This window comes from Callospermophilus lateralis, chromosome 14, assembly GCF_048772815.1.
Source record: "Callospermophilus lateralis isolate mCalLat2 chromosome 14, mCalLat2.hap1, whole genome shotgun sequence".
Classification (NCBI taxonomy): domain Eukaryota; kingdom Metazoa; phylum Chordata; class Mammalia; order Rodentia; family Sciuridae; genus Callospermophilus; species Callospermophilus lateralis.
In genome coordinates, this window is record NC_135318.1 from 60,000,920 (window position 1) to 60,015,009 (window position 14,090).

Here is a 14,090-nt window from a genome sequence, read left to right on the forward strand (position 1 = left end):
TCAATTTTTTTCCCTCTCACTCTTCTCCCACATACCCCACAAAAAAGGCAATATATCTTTGAACCAAACCTCAAGAATGCTCCCACAGACATCTGTGATCTTTTCCCTCAGGTAACTTGGAGATTGTACATGGTGATGGAAAACACACTCGTGATGTTGGGGTGACTTTCCCAACTCCAAGCTCTAGTGAGGCTAGATTAGAAGAGGATAGCGATGTAACTTCTTGGTTAGAAGAAAAAGTTGAAGAGAAAATACCTGTTACCAATTATCTTGGGGACAAAAAGTTAAAGAAGAACAAGAAGAACTCCTGTGAAGGTCAGATTCTACTTCCAGTGAATTAAACTTGTTGCATTGCTAAGATTCTTTGTTTCTAACTAACTCCATATTGACTCCACCTACCCTCAGCCACCATGATGGTAAATTTTCAAAATATCTAGAACTATATTTACAGAGTCATACCTGTAATTAAAACAGATTTAAGGGGACCCTGGGGGCCCCTGATAGCTGAGCCCCCTGGAAATCTTTATTTTTTATATCTATCTATCTATCTATCTATCTATCTTTGATGAGGACTGGGTGGGGTGATATAAACAATTTTTTTTTCCTTCTTAAAAATATTTCCTGTAGGAGTTTCATGGTTTGTTCCTGTGGAAAATGTGAAGTCTGCATCTAAGAAGGAAAATCTGCTGAAGAGTTGTGGTCCTGGTATCTCCTGGTTTGAACCAATAACCAAAACTAAACCCTGGAGAGAACCACTGCGGGAACAGAACTGGCAAGGACAACGCATGGAGGGTTGGGGATCACCAGCAGACCCAGGCAGAGATTATGGCCGAGGTCTACTGAAGCCATTTGTGAGAGCAACCCTGCAGGTGCAGTGACAGATTAACTTCAGCCATGTGTTTATGGGGAGGAGGGCAAGACATGAACAAGTAGTATCTGTGACTTGACATTCTGAGGCTTAGTCACATGACCCTCTTTCTTCAGCAGGTCTGCAGTTTTTTAATCATATATTTTTTTGAAGAGAAATTTAAAATAGCACAATGGACTAAGCTCTGCCCCATTAACATTTGGAAGAGTTGTAATTGCCGCAGTCCTAGTTCTTGGCTTATTCCAAAAGTACTTCTTAGATCCCTTTGATTTCTCTGCTGGAGCTCCCCTGCAGAGAGGTATCAGGTATTCTCTGAGCATTAGAAACAGGCCCCACGGGCTGGGATTGTGGCTCAGCGATAGAGCGCTAGCCTAGCATGGGCAGGACCTGGTTCGAGCCTCAGCACCAGATAAAAATAAAGGCATTGTGTTGTGTCCATCTACACCTAAAAATATAATAAATGTTTTGTTGTTGTTGTTGTTGTTGTTGTTTTTAAAGAAAGAAATAGGTCCCTCAGTGCTGCTAAGCAGGTACTGTTTTTCTGGGCACTTGGAAAGCAGACTACATCATTAATGTGAGGCTGAGGCTTTTTCTCCTTTGTAGGAGGCACTTCATTTTCACAGACCTGATTTCATCTCCCGCTCTGGGGAGCGGATAAAGCGCCTGAAGTTAATAGTCCAGGAAAGGAAGCTGCAGAACATGTTCGAGAGTGAGCGAGATGTGCTGTTCAATACCATGCAACCCCAACCTAGGAGAGGTACGCCTTCTTGTCATTTTCCTGTCATTGGCTAGAGAAAGCAAAGCTGCTGTCTGCTGGGGAACATAGCTGAATGCTGGGCCACTCAGAAGAACTGGACACAACATTTTGCTTGCTGAGACTCAAATCTTGTCAGCAGAATTGGCCCAACCAGGTTTTTAGCAATTTCATGATCCAAGTCAGCCCAGCTATGCTAACGCTGTTGCTGCATTTCAAAAAGAGAACATTCAGTGAGATTTTCTTTTTTAAAATAAACCAGCTTTGTGTCCGTGGGCAAGTTAATTCCAAAAATATAATTTTTTTTCCTCTAAAGATGGAGCCAGTTCTGACTTGCCACCCTAAAGTGGTAACAGTAACAATACCAATAATAAGCATGTAGCCCTTACATCTTGCCCACTGTTCTGACAAGACTTTTCTAAGGTAGGTATGATTCATATCCATTTTCACAGAAAACTGAGGCAGAGAGAGATTAAGTATTTTGCCCAAGTTTCACACCTAAGAGGTAAAAGAACTAGGATTTAAATGAAGGTAGACTGGCTCGAGAGTCTGTGCTCTTAAAAATTATACTAAGTCTAAGATCTCAATAAAATCATATGTGAAAAATATAAAATACTAACAAGGCTGTCATCATAGCCTTACCTATAAACTGATTCGTTTATCAGTTCCAGCGGTCTGGTCTATAGCTACGGTCACAATCATCCTGTTCTAAATCAAGCTTTGGCCTTACCTTGTTCATTGCTCATTGCTCACCACCCTGTACTGCACCCTCCTTAGGGCACAAAGTCCAGCATCTCTCTCCCACAGCCCTAGAGTGCCATACCTTATTAAGTCACTATCCACTGAAAACTGCTTCTTCTCTTGCTTAGTATTCATGGCTGCCCAGAATAAGCCTATTGGAAAGAAGGAAATGATCCAGAGGTCTAAACGGTAAGACCAAAATGACAATGTTAATTATGAAAAAATAAAAGTATTATAATCAAGTGAAAACATTATGAGAAAGATGTGAATGTAGCTTCTTACTTTTTGCACAAAATAGATAACAGATATGGTATGAATGATTCACATACAAAAGATGAAAGAATCCCCAATGATTTGCATGCCTTAGGCTCATCTGTATTGGAAACCTAGATAATAGATTTCTGAAGTAGAATTAAATATTTATTTGAGGCTGTGCCTCTTATCCTAGCAATCTTATTTCTAGAAATTTACTTAATAGAGTGAGAAGTAATGGAGTGTTCTCCAAGACATTAAGTTAAGCTTAAAAAATCAAGTTTTAAAAGCACACGTACACTGCTGTCTTGGCAGTTTTTAAAAAGAAATACTTGTGCTCATTAAGATGTGTATACTTTTATATGTATAAAATATCTCTGGAAGATAGAACACACTGGTAATAGAGGTCGCCTTTGGGAAAAAGAACTGAATAGCTGGGGTGCAGAAGTAGGGGAGAGAGCAGTTTTTCATTTCCTTATACTTGTTTAATCTTGTGCCATTTCAGGCATTAGCTACTCATTAATTAATTAAATAATTTGAGATAGGCATATGTGTGTGTGTGTGTGTGTGTGTGTATATAAATTGTTAAATCTTTTTTTTTTTTTAGATAGGCATATATTGATTGTGAGAATATCATGCAAAACTAGGTTAACTAGGTAAAAGTGTAACCACACTTCAGGGTTTTGTTAGGGGTTTGTTTTAATAAAAGTTTTGTAGTTGGCACAATGCATCTGAAATAATGTTTTTTTTTTTAAGTATGTGTTTCTTTAGTTGTAGATGGATACAATCTCTTTATCTTATTTTTATGTGGTGCTGAGGATAGAACCCAGTGCCTCACTTGTGCTAGGTATAGGTAACCACTCTACCACTGAGCCACAACCCCAGCCCATGAAGTAATAGTTCTTTTTTAAAAAATTTTTTATTTGTTTTAATTAGTTACACATGACAGTACAATGATCTTGACATATCATACATTTGAATGAGATGGGGTATAATTTCTCATTTTTCTGAGTATACAGGTTGCAGAATCACGTTGGTCATATAGTCACGTATATACATACAGCAATAATAATGTCTATTTTATTCTGCTGTCCTTCCTATCCCCCCTTCCCCTCTCCTCTCCTCCCATCACTTCTCTCTACCCAATCTAATGTGACACACTTCTTTTTTTTTTCCCCTCGCACCGTCATACATGTATTCTGTATAACAATGAGGGTCTCCTTCCATTCCCCTTCTCCCTTCCTTTACCTCCCACTTCTCTTCCCTATTTAGTGGTAATCTTCTTCTCATGCTCTTCCTCCCTGCTCCATTTGGAGTCACCCCCTTTATATCAGAGAAGACATTCGGCCTTTGTTTTTTAGAGATTGGCTAACTTCACTTAGCATAATCTGCTCTAATGCCATCCATTTTCCCTGCAAATGCCATGATCTTGTTATTTTTTAGTGCTGAGTAATATTCCATTATGTCTAAATGCCACATTTTTTTAATCCATTCATCCATTGAAGGGCATCTAGGTTGGTTCCACAGTCTAGCTATTGTGAATTGTGCTGCTATAAACATTGACGTAGCTGTTTCCCTGTAGTATGTTGTTTTTAGGTCTTTGGGGTATAGTCTGAGAAGAAGAATAGCTGGGTCAAATGGTGGTTCCATTCCCAGATTTCCAAGGAATCTCCATACTGCTTTCTAAATTGGCTGCACCAATTTGCAGTCCCACCAGCAATGTCTGAGTGTACCTTTTTCTCTGCATCCTCGCCAGCACTTGTTTTTGTTTGACTTCATAATGGCTGCCATTCTTACTGGAGTGAGATGGTATCTTAGAGTAGTTTTAATTTGCATTTCTCTGACTGCTAGAGATTGTGAGCATTTTTTCATGTATTTGTTGATTGATTGTATATATCCTCTTCTGAGAAATGTCTGCTCAGGTCCTTGGCCCATTTGTTGATTGGGTTATTTGTTTTTTTTGTTGTTTAACTTTTTGAGTTCTTTGTATCTTCTAGAGATTAGAGCTCTGTCTGATGTGTGAAGGATAAAAATTTGTTCCCAGGATGTAGGCTCCCTATTCACCTCACATATTATTTCTCTTGCTGAGAAGAAACTTTTTAGTTTGAATTCGTCCCATTTGTTGATTCTTGGTTTTAACTCTTGTGCTATAGGTGTCTTATTAAGGAATTTGGGGCCTGACCCCACGTGATGGAGATTAGGGCCTACTTTTTCTTCTATTAGACACAGAGTCTCTGGTTTGATTCCTAGATCCTTGATCCATTTTGAGTTAACTTTTGTGCATGGTGAGAGATAGAGACTCAATTTCATTTTGTTGCATATGGATTTCCAGTTCTCCCAGCACCATTTGTTGAAGATGCTCTCCTTTTATCATTGCATGCTTTTAGCACTTTGTCTAATATAAGGTAGTTGTAATTTTGTGGGTTGGTCTCTGTGTCCTCTATTTTGTACCATTGGTCTACCAGCCTGTTTTGGTGCCAGTACCATGCTGTTTTTGTTATTATTGTTCTGTAGTATAGTTTAAGATCTGATATAGTGATACCACCTGTTTCACTCTTCCTGCTTAGAATTGCTTTAGCTATTCTGGGTCTCTTATTTATCCAGATGAATTTCATGATTGCTTTTTCTCTTTTGCAAAAAATGCTGTTGGGATTTTGATCGGAATCGCATTGAATCTGTAGAGTGCTTTTGGTAATATGGCCATTTTAATAATATTAATTCTGCCTATCCATGAGCAAGGTATATCTTTCTATCTTCTAAGGTCTTCTTCTATTTCTTTCTTTAGGGTTCTGTAGTTTTTATTGTGTAGATCTTTCACCTCTTTTGTTAAGTTGATTCCCAAGTATTTTATTTTATTTTTTTAGGTTATTGTGAATGGGGTAATTTTCCTCATTTCCATTTCAGAGGATTTGTCACTGATATATAGGAATGCCTTTGATTTATGGGTGTTGATTTTATATCCTGCCACTTTGCTGAACTCATTTACTAGTTCTAGAAGTTTCTTGGTAGAACCTTTTGGGTCTACTAGGTATAGGATCATATCATCAGCAAATAGTGCTAGTTTAAGTTCTTCTTTTCCTATAGTTATACCTTTAACTATAGGACCTTTCTTTCGTCTGTCTAATTGCTCTGGCTAGTGCTTCCAGAACTATGTTGAAAAAGAAGTGGTGAGAGAGGGCATCCCTGTCTTGTTCCAGATTTTAGAGGGAATGCCTTCAATTTTTCTTCGTTTAGAATGATGCTGGCCTGAGGCTTAGCATACATAGCTTTTACAATGTTGAGGTAAGTTCCTGTTATCCCTAGTTTTTCCTAGTGTTTTGAACATAAAGGGATGCTGTATTTTTATCGAATGCTTTTTCTGCGTCTATCGAGATGATTATATCGTTCTTATCTTTAAGTCTATTGATGTGGTGAATTACATTTATTGATTTCCATATATTGAACCAGCTTTGCATCCTGGGGATGAATCCTACTTGATCATGGTGCACGATCTTTTTGATATATTTTTGTATCCAACTTGCCAGAATTTTATTGAGGATTTTTGCATTTATATTCATTAGAGATATTGGTCTGAAGTTTTCTTTCTTTGAAGTGTCTTTGTCTGGTTTTGGAATCAGGGTAATGTTGGCTTTGTAGAATGAATTTGGAAGTACTCCCTCTTTTTCTATTTCCTGAAATAAATTGAAGAGTATTGGTATTAGTTCTTCTTTAAAGGTCTTGTAAAACTCTGCTGTATATTTGTGCGGTCCTGGGCTTTTCTTGGTTGGTAATCTTTTGATGGCTTTTTCTATTTCCTCACTTGATATTGGTCTGTTTAAGGTTGTGTATATCCTCCTGACTTAATCTGGACAGATCATATGACTTAAGAAATTTATCAATGCCTTCACTATCTTCTATTCTATTTATTGGAGTATAAGGTTTCAAAATAATTTCTAATTATCTTCTGTATTTCTGTAGTGTCTGTTGTGATATTGTCTTTTTCATCCCGTATGCTAGTAATTTGTGTTCTCTCTCTTCTTCTCTTTGTTGGCATGGCTAAGGGTCTGTTGATCTTATTTATTTTTTCAAAGAAAAAATTTTTAGTTTGTCAATTTTTTCAATTGTTTCTTTTATTTTGATTTCATTGATTTCAGCTCTGATTTTAATTATTTCTTGCCTTCTCCTGAATTTGCTGCTGATTTGCTCTTCTTTTTCTAGGGCTTTGAAATGTAGTGTGAGATCATTTATTTGTTGGATTTTTCTTTTTTTGAGGAATGAACCCCATGCAATGAATTTTCCTCTTAGTACTGCTTTTATAGTGTCCCATAGATTTCGATATGTTGTGTCTGTGTTTTCATTTATGTCTAAGAATTTTTTAATTTCCTCCTTGATGTCTTCTGTAACCCATTCAGTAGCATATTGTTCATTCTCCAAGTGATGTAGGAATTTTTCTTCCTTATTTTATCGTTGATTTCCAATTTCATTTCATTATGATTGGATAAAATGCATGGTATTATCTCTACTCCTTTATATTTGCTAAGAGTTTCCCTATGGCATAATATTGGTCTATTTTTGAGAAGGATCCATGTGCTGCTGAAGAAAAAATTGAATCCACTTGATGATGGTTGATATATTCTATATATGTCAATTAAGTCTAAGTTATTAATTGTGTTATTGAGTTTCTATAGTTTCTTTATTCAACTTTTGTTTGGAAGATCTGTCCAGTGGTGAGAGAGGTGTGTTAAAGTCACCCATGATTATTGTGTTGTGGTCTATTCATCTCTTGAACTTGAGAAGAGTTTGTTTGATGAACATAAACTACACCATTGTTTGGGGCATATATATTAATGATTGTTATGTCTTGTTGGTGAATGGTTCCCTTTAGTAATATGTTGTGTCCTTCTTTATCCCTTTTGATTAACTTTGGCTTGAAGTCTATTTTATTTGAAATGAGTATGGACACCCCTGCTTGCTTCCGAGGTCCATGTGAGTGGTATGATTTTTCCCAACCTTTCACCTTCAGTCTGTGTATGTCTTTTCCAATCAGATGAGTGTCCTGTAGGCAGCATATTGTTGGATCTTTTTTTTTTTAATCCAGTCTACTAGCCTATGTCTTTTGATGGTGAGTTTACGCCATTAATATTTAGGGTTACTATTGAGATATGGGTTGTACTTCCAGCCATGTTTGTTTATTTTTGTTATTTAACTTGATTTGTTTTTCCTCTTTGATTAGTTTTTCCCTTTACTGTGCTATCTTCCACTGTTGATTTTCATTGTTGTTTTTCATTTCCTCTTTGTGTAGTGTTTTGCCCAAAATGCTTTGCAGTGCTGGTTTTCTAGCTGCGGATTCTTTTAACTTTTGTTTATCGTTGAAGGTTTTTATTTCATCATCAAACCTGAAGCTTAATTTTGCTGGATACAAGATTCTTGGTTGGAACCCATTATCTTTCAGCGTTTGAAATACGTTGTTCCAGGATCTTCTAGCTTTCAGCTTCTGTGTTGAAAAATCAGCCACTAACCTAATTGGTTTACCCCTAAATGTAATCTTCCTCCTTTCTCTTGTGGCGTTTAAAATTCTCTCCTTGTTCTGTATATTGGACATTTTCATTATAATGTATGTTGGTGTGGGCCTCTGGTGGTTTTGTACATTTAGCATCCTCTATGTTTCTAGGATTTGGATTTCCGTTTTATTCTTCATGTGTGGAAAGTTTTCTAAAATTATTTCATTGAACAAATTGCTCATTACTTTGGTTTGGACCTCTATACCTTCCTCTATCCCAATGACTCTTAAATTTTTTTTTTTTATGTTATCCCAAATCTCTTGGATGTTCTGCTCGTGAGATCTTATCAGTCTTTCTGAGTTGACTAGACTCTTTTCGAGATGATATATTTTGTCTTCATTGTTCTGACTTATAATTGGTCTACTCTGCTGGTGATATTCCCATTTGAGTTTTTAATTTGGTTAATAATTTCCTTCATTTCCAGGATTTCTGTTTGATTTTTTTTTTTTTTAATAATCTCTATCTCCCTGTAGAGTTGTCCTTTTGCTTCTTGGATGTGTTTATGTAATTCATTGTCAGAGTGATCTTTCATTGCCTGTATTTGCGGTATAAGGTCTTCCTTGAGACTCCAGATCATCTGAAGCATGTATATCTTGAAATCTTTATCTGACATTTTCTCTGCTATGGCTACCAACTCCTCTATTGTTGAGTTGTCCTGCATTGTTTGAGTTCCTTTTTTTCCTTGTTTTTTCATGATGCTCACATTTCTTTCCAGTTCTGTGTGACTGCTGTGTTATTATTTTCCCCTATAAATTTGTTTTGCTTTTGTGTAGCTTCGAGATCTCTCCTTTGTGATGGGAGGCAATGTCTAGAGATGTTGGGTTCAAATGTAATTTAAAGTAAATTCATAGTTTCATAAAAGGCATACAGATTCTGGTGGCATATAGAGAACTAAGGGTTGGACATAGGACTTTATGTTTAGGGGGAAAGATGTGAAGATAATGGGGGTTTATATATCTTAGCTACTTTGGAGGAGAGCTCTAATGAAGGAGGATATTAACAGGAGAATAGATAGGAGTATTTTGGGGTAGCTAAGTTCTTAGGAGGACTATAAAAAGCATAGAAACATTCACCTATTTGCATTTAGTAAATTACACTTAGTAGAAGTAGTAACACTTGGGAGGTTGGGAGGGGAAGAGAAGAAGGAAAAAAAGTACCAAGGGTGCCCTGGATGCCCTGAACTCTTGATCAACTGAGCACTCTCTTTGTTTGGTAATCACCCAGTCATCACAGCTGTGGAGAGGGAGTTGGAAACCGGCAACCTGTTCTGACTTATTCCCTGTGATAGCCACGCCCACCCAGAGCAGCGAGAAAGGTTTTGGTTATTGCAGCTGGGGGTGGGGGAGTTGGAGATCAGGAGCCTTTTCAGTTTCACTAGGCTCTGATTTTCAAGCCCACCGAGAGCTGGCGAGAAAGTTTTTGAGTTATCCTAGCTGGGTGGATGTGGGGGCTGGGGGTCACACAACTGTTCTGTTGCCAATCTTGCTGCCAGTGCGATCTGCCCAAAGCTGATGAGGTAGATTTTCCAAGATGGCGACCCCCGTTTCTGCGCCTGGGTGTCCAGTGAGAAGGAAGGAACTGGGCTGTTTCTCAACTAAGTCCAAACTTCAGTCCTTGGTCCGGTGCCCCGTGGGGACGCAGGTGGCAGTCTGGCGCGCTGTATCTCCACAGGATCTGAAATTCTGCTTCTCTACGTCTGGCAGTGCTCAATTCCACCCATCTGCCGCGAGCTGCTTTCCCTCTGCATTTCCCTCAGACCCTTTGCAGTCTGTGAGGGAATTCAGTTCTAAGCAAACTTGGCCTGAGCTCACTTCTGGTCACCACTCTCCTCCATTTCCTTTTCCAGTAATAGTTCTTGAAAGCAGCTTATCCTGTATAATTAAAGCATTCTTCTTGACATCTTGTTTATTAAGTAAATTAAGAAATAAGTATTTTTAAGTTTTTAGTTTTAATTTTTAATATGCTGTCAATGGATAAAATCCACATCAAGGTTCTCAATTTTTAGGGGTGTAAAGGATCCCTGCATCCAAAAAATTTTAGAACCATTGCTTTATTCTAACTCTGTCACAAAATTTAATTTGGATAAATTATACAAGGTTTCTTGTGTGACAGTTAATTACACTCTTATCTCAGCAAGAGAAGACCTTGCTTAAGAACCTGTGAAGCTTTCCTACAGGGACATAAGCAAGGCATCTTCTCTAAGATACTGACTTTTTTTGGGGGGGGGGGCGTTGGGAGTGGGGGTACTAGGAATTGAACTCTGGTGCTTAACCACTGAGCAACATCCCCAGCCCTTTTTATATTTTATTTTGAGACAGGGTCTCACTAAGTTTCTAAGGCTGATTTTGAACTCCCAATCCTCCTGCCTCAACCTCCTGAGTCAAACTGATAAATTTTCATTTTTCACTTTTATTTCTTGTGTGGCCCCTTTTCAAGGAAGTGAATCACTACCATCTGAGAATCATAGAGATCAATGGGTAAAGCGGGAGGTAACCCTGCAAGTTGGGGTTTGAGCTGGGGTTAGAGTGAAGGCTTCTGGCTCCCCATCCAGTACCCCTGCTGCTGCATCCCCTCAAAGGGTTTCGTCTCTGGTGCTTATGTTATTCATCATCTTTCCTCATCACTCATCTGTGATAAAGATGTATAAAAGTCCTAGTGAGAAGAACGATTCGGAGAAGAGAGAACTGAACCCTTTTATCTGGAAGTGTTTCTTCCATTGTGTTCTTCATTGTGTTTCTTTCATTGTGCCTTCACTGGTCTATTTCCCACAAAGCTTCTGCTTTGTTTATTATTATTATTATTTTCAGTTTATAAAAATATTTGAGAACTATTTTTTTTTAAAGTAGGATAAAATAAAGAGTTCTTCCTTCTAAACATATTAACACTTCTCCTGTTTCTGGAGACAGGAACAGAGGTTTTGCAGAGACCTGTATAATGCATGCTTTTTTCCCAGGTTGTCCATTCTATAGGTATGTCCTATTCTAGCTTATTCAACATTATGTTGTGAACATTTTCCCATGTCACTAAAAATTCTTTAAAACATCTGTTTTATGCTTTGTAATATTATTCTATTATCTTTTTATCTTTTTTCTGTTCTTTTGTTGGACATTTAGATTTTTTCCAGTGTATTTTGAAATATACATTTGACTGTATTCCTTCCAATTGCAAATCAGTGGCACCTAATCCACACAGGATAGAACCTAATTTTTAATATGACTACAAGACCCTCCACAGCCCACCTCACCCTTGTGCCATTTGCTTCCCACCTATTCCTCTGCCCTGCTCTTCATGCAGCCCTGACTCCATTCTTATCAGTACTCAATTCTCCTGACATGGGCACCCTTCCTCCCTTCTCCTCCTCTCTTTCTGCTCCTAATTATTCTTCAAGATTCATCTAAAATCTCCTCTCTGAATCCTTCCCTGCCCAGATTCCATTAAATCAATTTCTTTTTCTCCTATAACTCTGTAGCATTTTGTAGATACAAATATTATAGTTTTTCCCTCTTCCATTATTTTCCTTGTATTTAAAAATACAATAGTAATACCTATTTATTATCTTATATTGAAACATTTTTGCATGTAAAATGGAAATCAAAAATTCACTGTCTCCCCTTTTATCCTACACTTGTCCCAGATATAACCACTATTAGGAATTTTTTATCATATTTTTATCCATCTCTTCCAGATTGTGAGCAATCAAGGGTCTCTATATCAAGTGTCTAATAGGAAGCTGGGTGTGCAACAGGGGCTGGGCCTTTCTGAGGGACTGAATGTCTGGAGGGCAGTGGAACTTAGGGAGGTGCAGTAAGAGATCATGTACCTCTGTCCTGGTAACCTCAGTGCTTTCTGTGTTTCTACTGGTACCATTCCTAAGGATTTACCAGCAACTCCCAGAAGTACAGAAAAAGAAAGAAGAGGAGAAGAGGAAACTGGAATATAAGTCCTATCGGCTGCGAGCTCAGCTATATAAAACGGTCAGTTGAGTCAATACTCCAAGTAGAGTGGAATCATCAGGCTTCTCTAGGGAGAGAGAAATGGAGAGAAATAGTCTGAGCTGTTTGGGCATTCAGTCAGAATTAACCACATTTGAGAAGTGGAGTGTACTGTTCCAATGCTGAAATTTCAGTCATATGGCACCTGTGATTAGGTTTCATATCAGGTTTAGCTCTCCAGCCTAAGTTGTATAGCACGTTTTCCATGATTTTGGAATGAAACCAAATTTCACATATAGGATGCAATTTAGATATTATGTTGGAAATGTCCAAAACATCAGAATTGTCCAAGTCCCAAGTGGTGATTTTATACCTCTAGAACTATCTTAATACACTGGAACATGTCTTAATGTAGCCTAAGAGATGTCAGTGTGGGGTGGTCAGAGGCCATAGCCCCAGTGCAGTCAGTGGTGCTGCAAGTCCAAGAACCTCCCAGGGAAGGGGTCTTGCCACCAGTTAGCTCCTGAAATGCCATGTACTTTACTGTCCTTGTTTCCCTTCCAGCTCCCTCACTACACCTCATAGCACTCTGAAAATCAGAAACCAAAAGACCAATTCATACCAAACTGATGTGGGGCTGAACAGTCTCTGGAGCATGCCCCAGAGCCTGATTGACTGCCTCAGAGGGAAGGCCCCTGGTACTGCAGAGCCTGGCTAGTGTGTTAGCATTGCAGAACTGGGTCCCTCACTGTCACTGTGTACTGTGAACTAACTGGGTGTTTAGTCTAGGATCATCTTTCCTAAATGCTTCAGGAAGTATTTTTGTCTAATTGTCATAGTTTATATGGTTGAGTAATGTAAACAAGATTTGGGCAGAACCCCGTGATCTCTTCAGCAACGTGGCTCAGGTGAGGAGTGGCCACTGCCTCTTATGATAAGAGTACCTGACCTCTTTTCTACTTTTCTTTTCTTCCACAGAAAGTGACCAATCGACTCTTGGGGAGAAAAGTTCCCTGGGACTGACATAAGATTATTTTCCTCTGAGCCTTGGAATTATATCTTAGGAACCTGAAGAAGTATAATCCTTGCTTTTATGGGTCTGGTTTAATAAAGCTTATTCTTTTTTCGTGTGTAACTTAGAAATAGTAACTTCTCAAGACTGGGGCAGAGTAGCAGTTAGAATGACAGATGGTTTGGGAGCAATCCTTTCTCCATAGATGCCTTGTCCACAGAGCTGTACATTATAATGATACTATCTCTTAAATTTTAGCCAAGAGTGAATCCCTTTTTATATGTGTTTTTATACTTTTAGAAAATAAATAACTTTGATTGATTTATAGTAAAGCAAACAGCAGCGGGTCTTTTCTTTCCCATCTGGAGAGGAGCAGGGAACTGGGCAGTGTCTGCCTGACATGTCTAATCAATGGAGGGAAATGGGCTATTAGAATGAAATGTGTTGTGTCTTTTTAGAAACACGACATGGGGTGGTAAGAGGCATGGTAAGAGCTCTTTGGTGGGCTTTATGGAGGTGTCTGGTTAGGGGACACACTGGGCACACTGAAACTCCTGTCAGCCTCCTTCTACCTGCCCTGGTGGTTGGCTTTAGAGGCTGGGAAGAAAGGCCACCAACCACCTTTGGCAGGTTTTCCTCCACTCATCCTCTTGTTTGCAGGATTGAAGCCTTATTCACTACACATGAAACCAATATTTGTAACTTAGACAGTAAGTATGAAAAAGATGAATTGATAAAAAGATAATGTATATAAAGCACTTAACTCAGTGCCTGACAAAGTGTAGCAGAAATTTCCCCCTATGGCAATTTACAACTAAGTTCCAAGGTTGAAGGAGAAGGGTGCTGAGCAACCTCACTGTAAGTTCAACAAACCCCCAGCATTAGGGCACTCAGGGCCAGTGGCCTCCCCAGCAGGCTTCCTAGGGGCCATATCAAAGAGCAGATGCTGCACCTAGGCACAATGCAGTGCTTTCAGATTATGCCACCTAGG

General features: G+C 38.6%; 1 protein-coding gene across 1 annotated transcript in view; it reads left to right on the forward strand.

Moving 5' to 3' along the window:
• Window positions 1-13,399, forward strand: part of Alms1 (ALMS1 centrosome and basal body associated protein) — a 202,822-nt gene extending 189,423 nt beyond the window's left edge. Inside the window, exons 27-32 of the mRNA XM_076833468.2 lie at window positions 112-315; window positions 628-869; window positions 1,472-1,625; window positions 2,492-2,552; window positions 12,030-12,129; window positions 13,066-13,399. Coding sequence (XP_076689583.1) covers window positions 112-315; window positions 628-869; window positions 1,472-1,625; window positions 2,492-2,552; window positions 12,030-12,129; window positions 13,066-13,110 — 806 coding nt within the window. The 3' untranslated portion in view covers window positions 13,111-13,399. The remainder of the gene's footprint in view (window positions 1-111; window positions 316-627; window positions 870-1,471; window positions 1,626-2,491; window positions 2,553-12,029; window positions 12,130-13,065) is intronic.
• The last annotated feature ends 691 nt before the right edge of the window (window positions 13,400-14,090 follow it).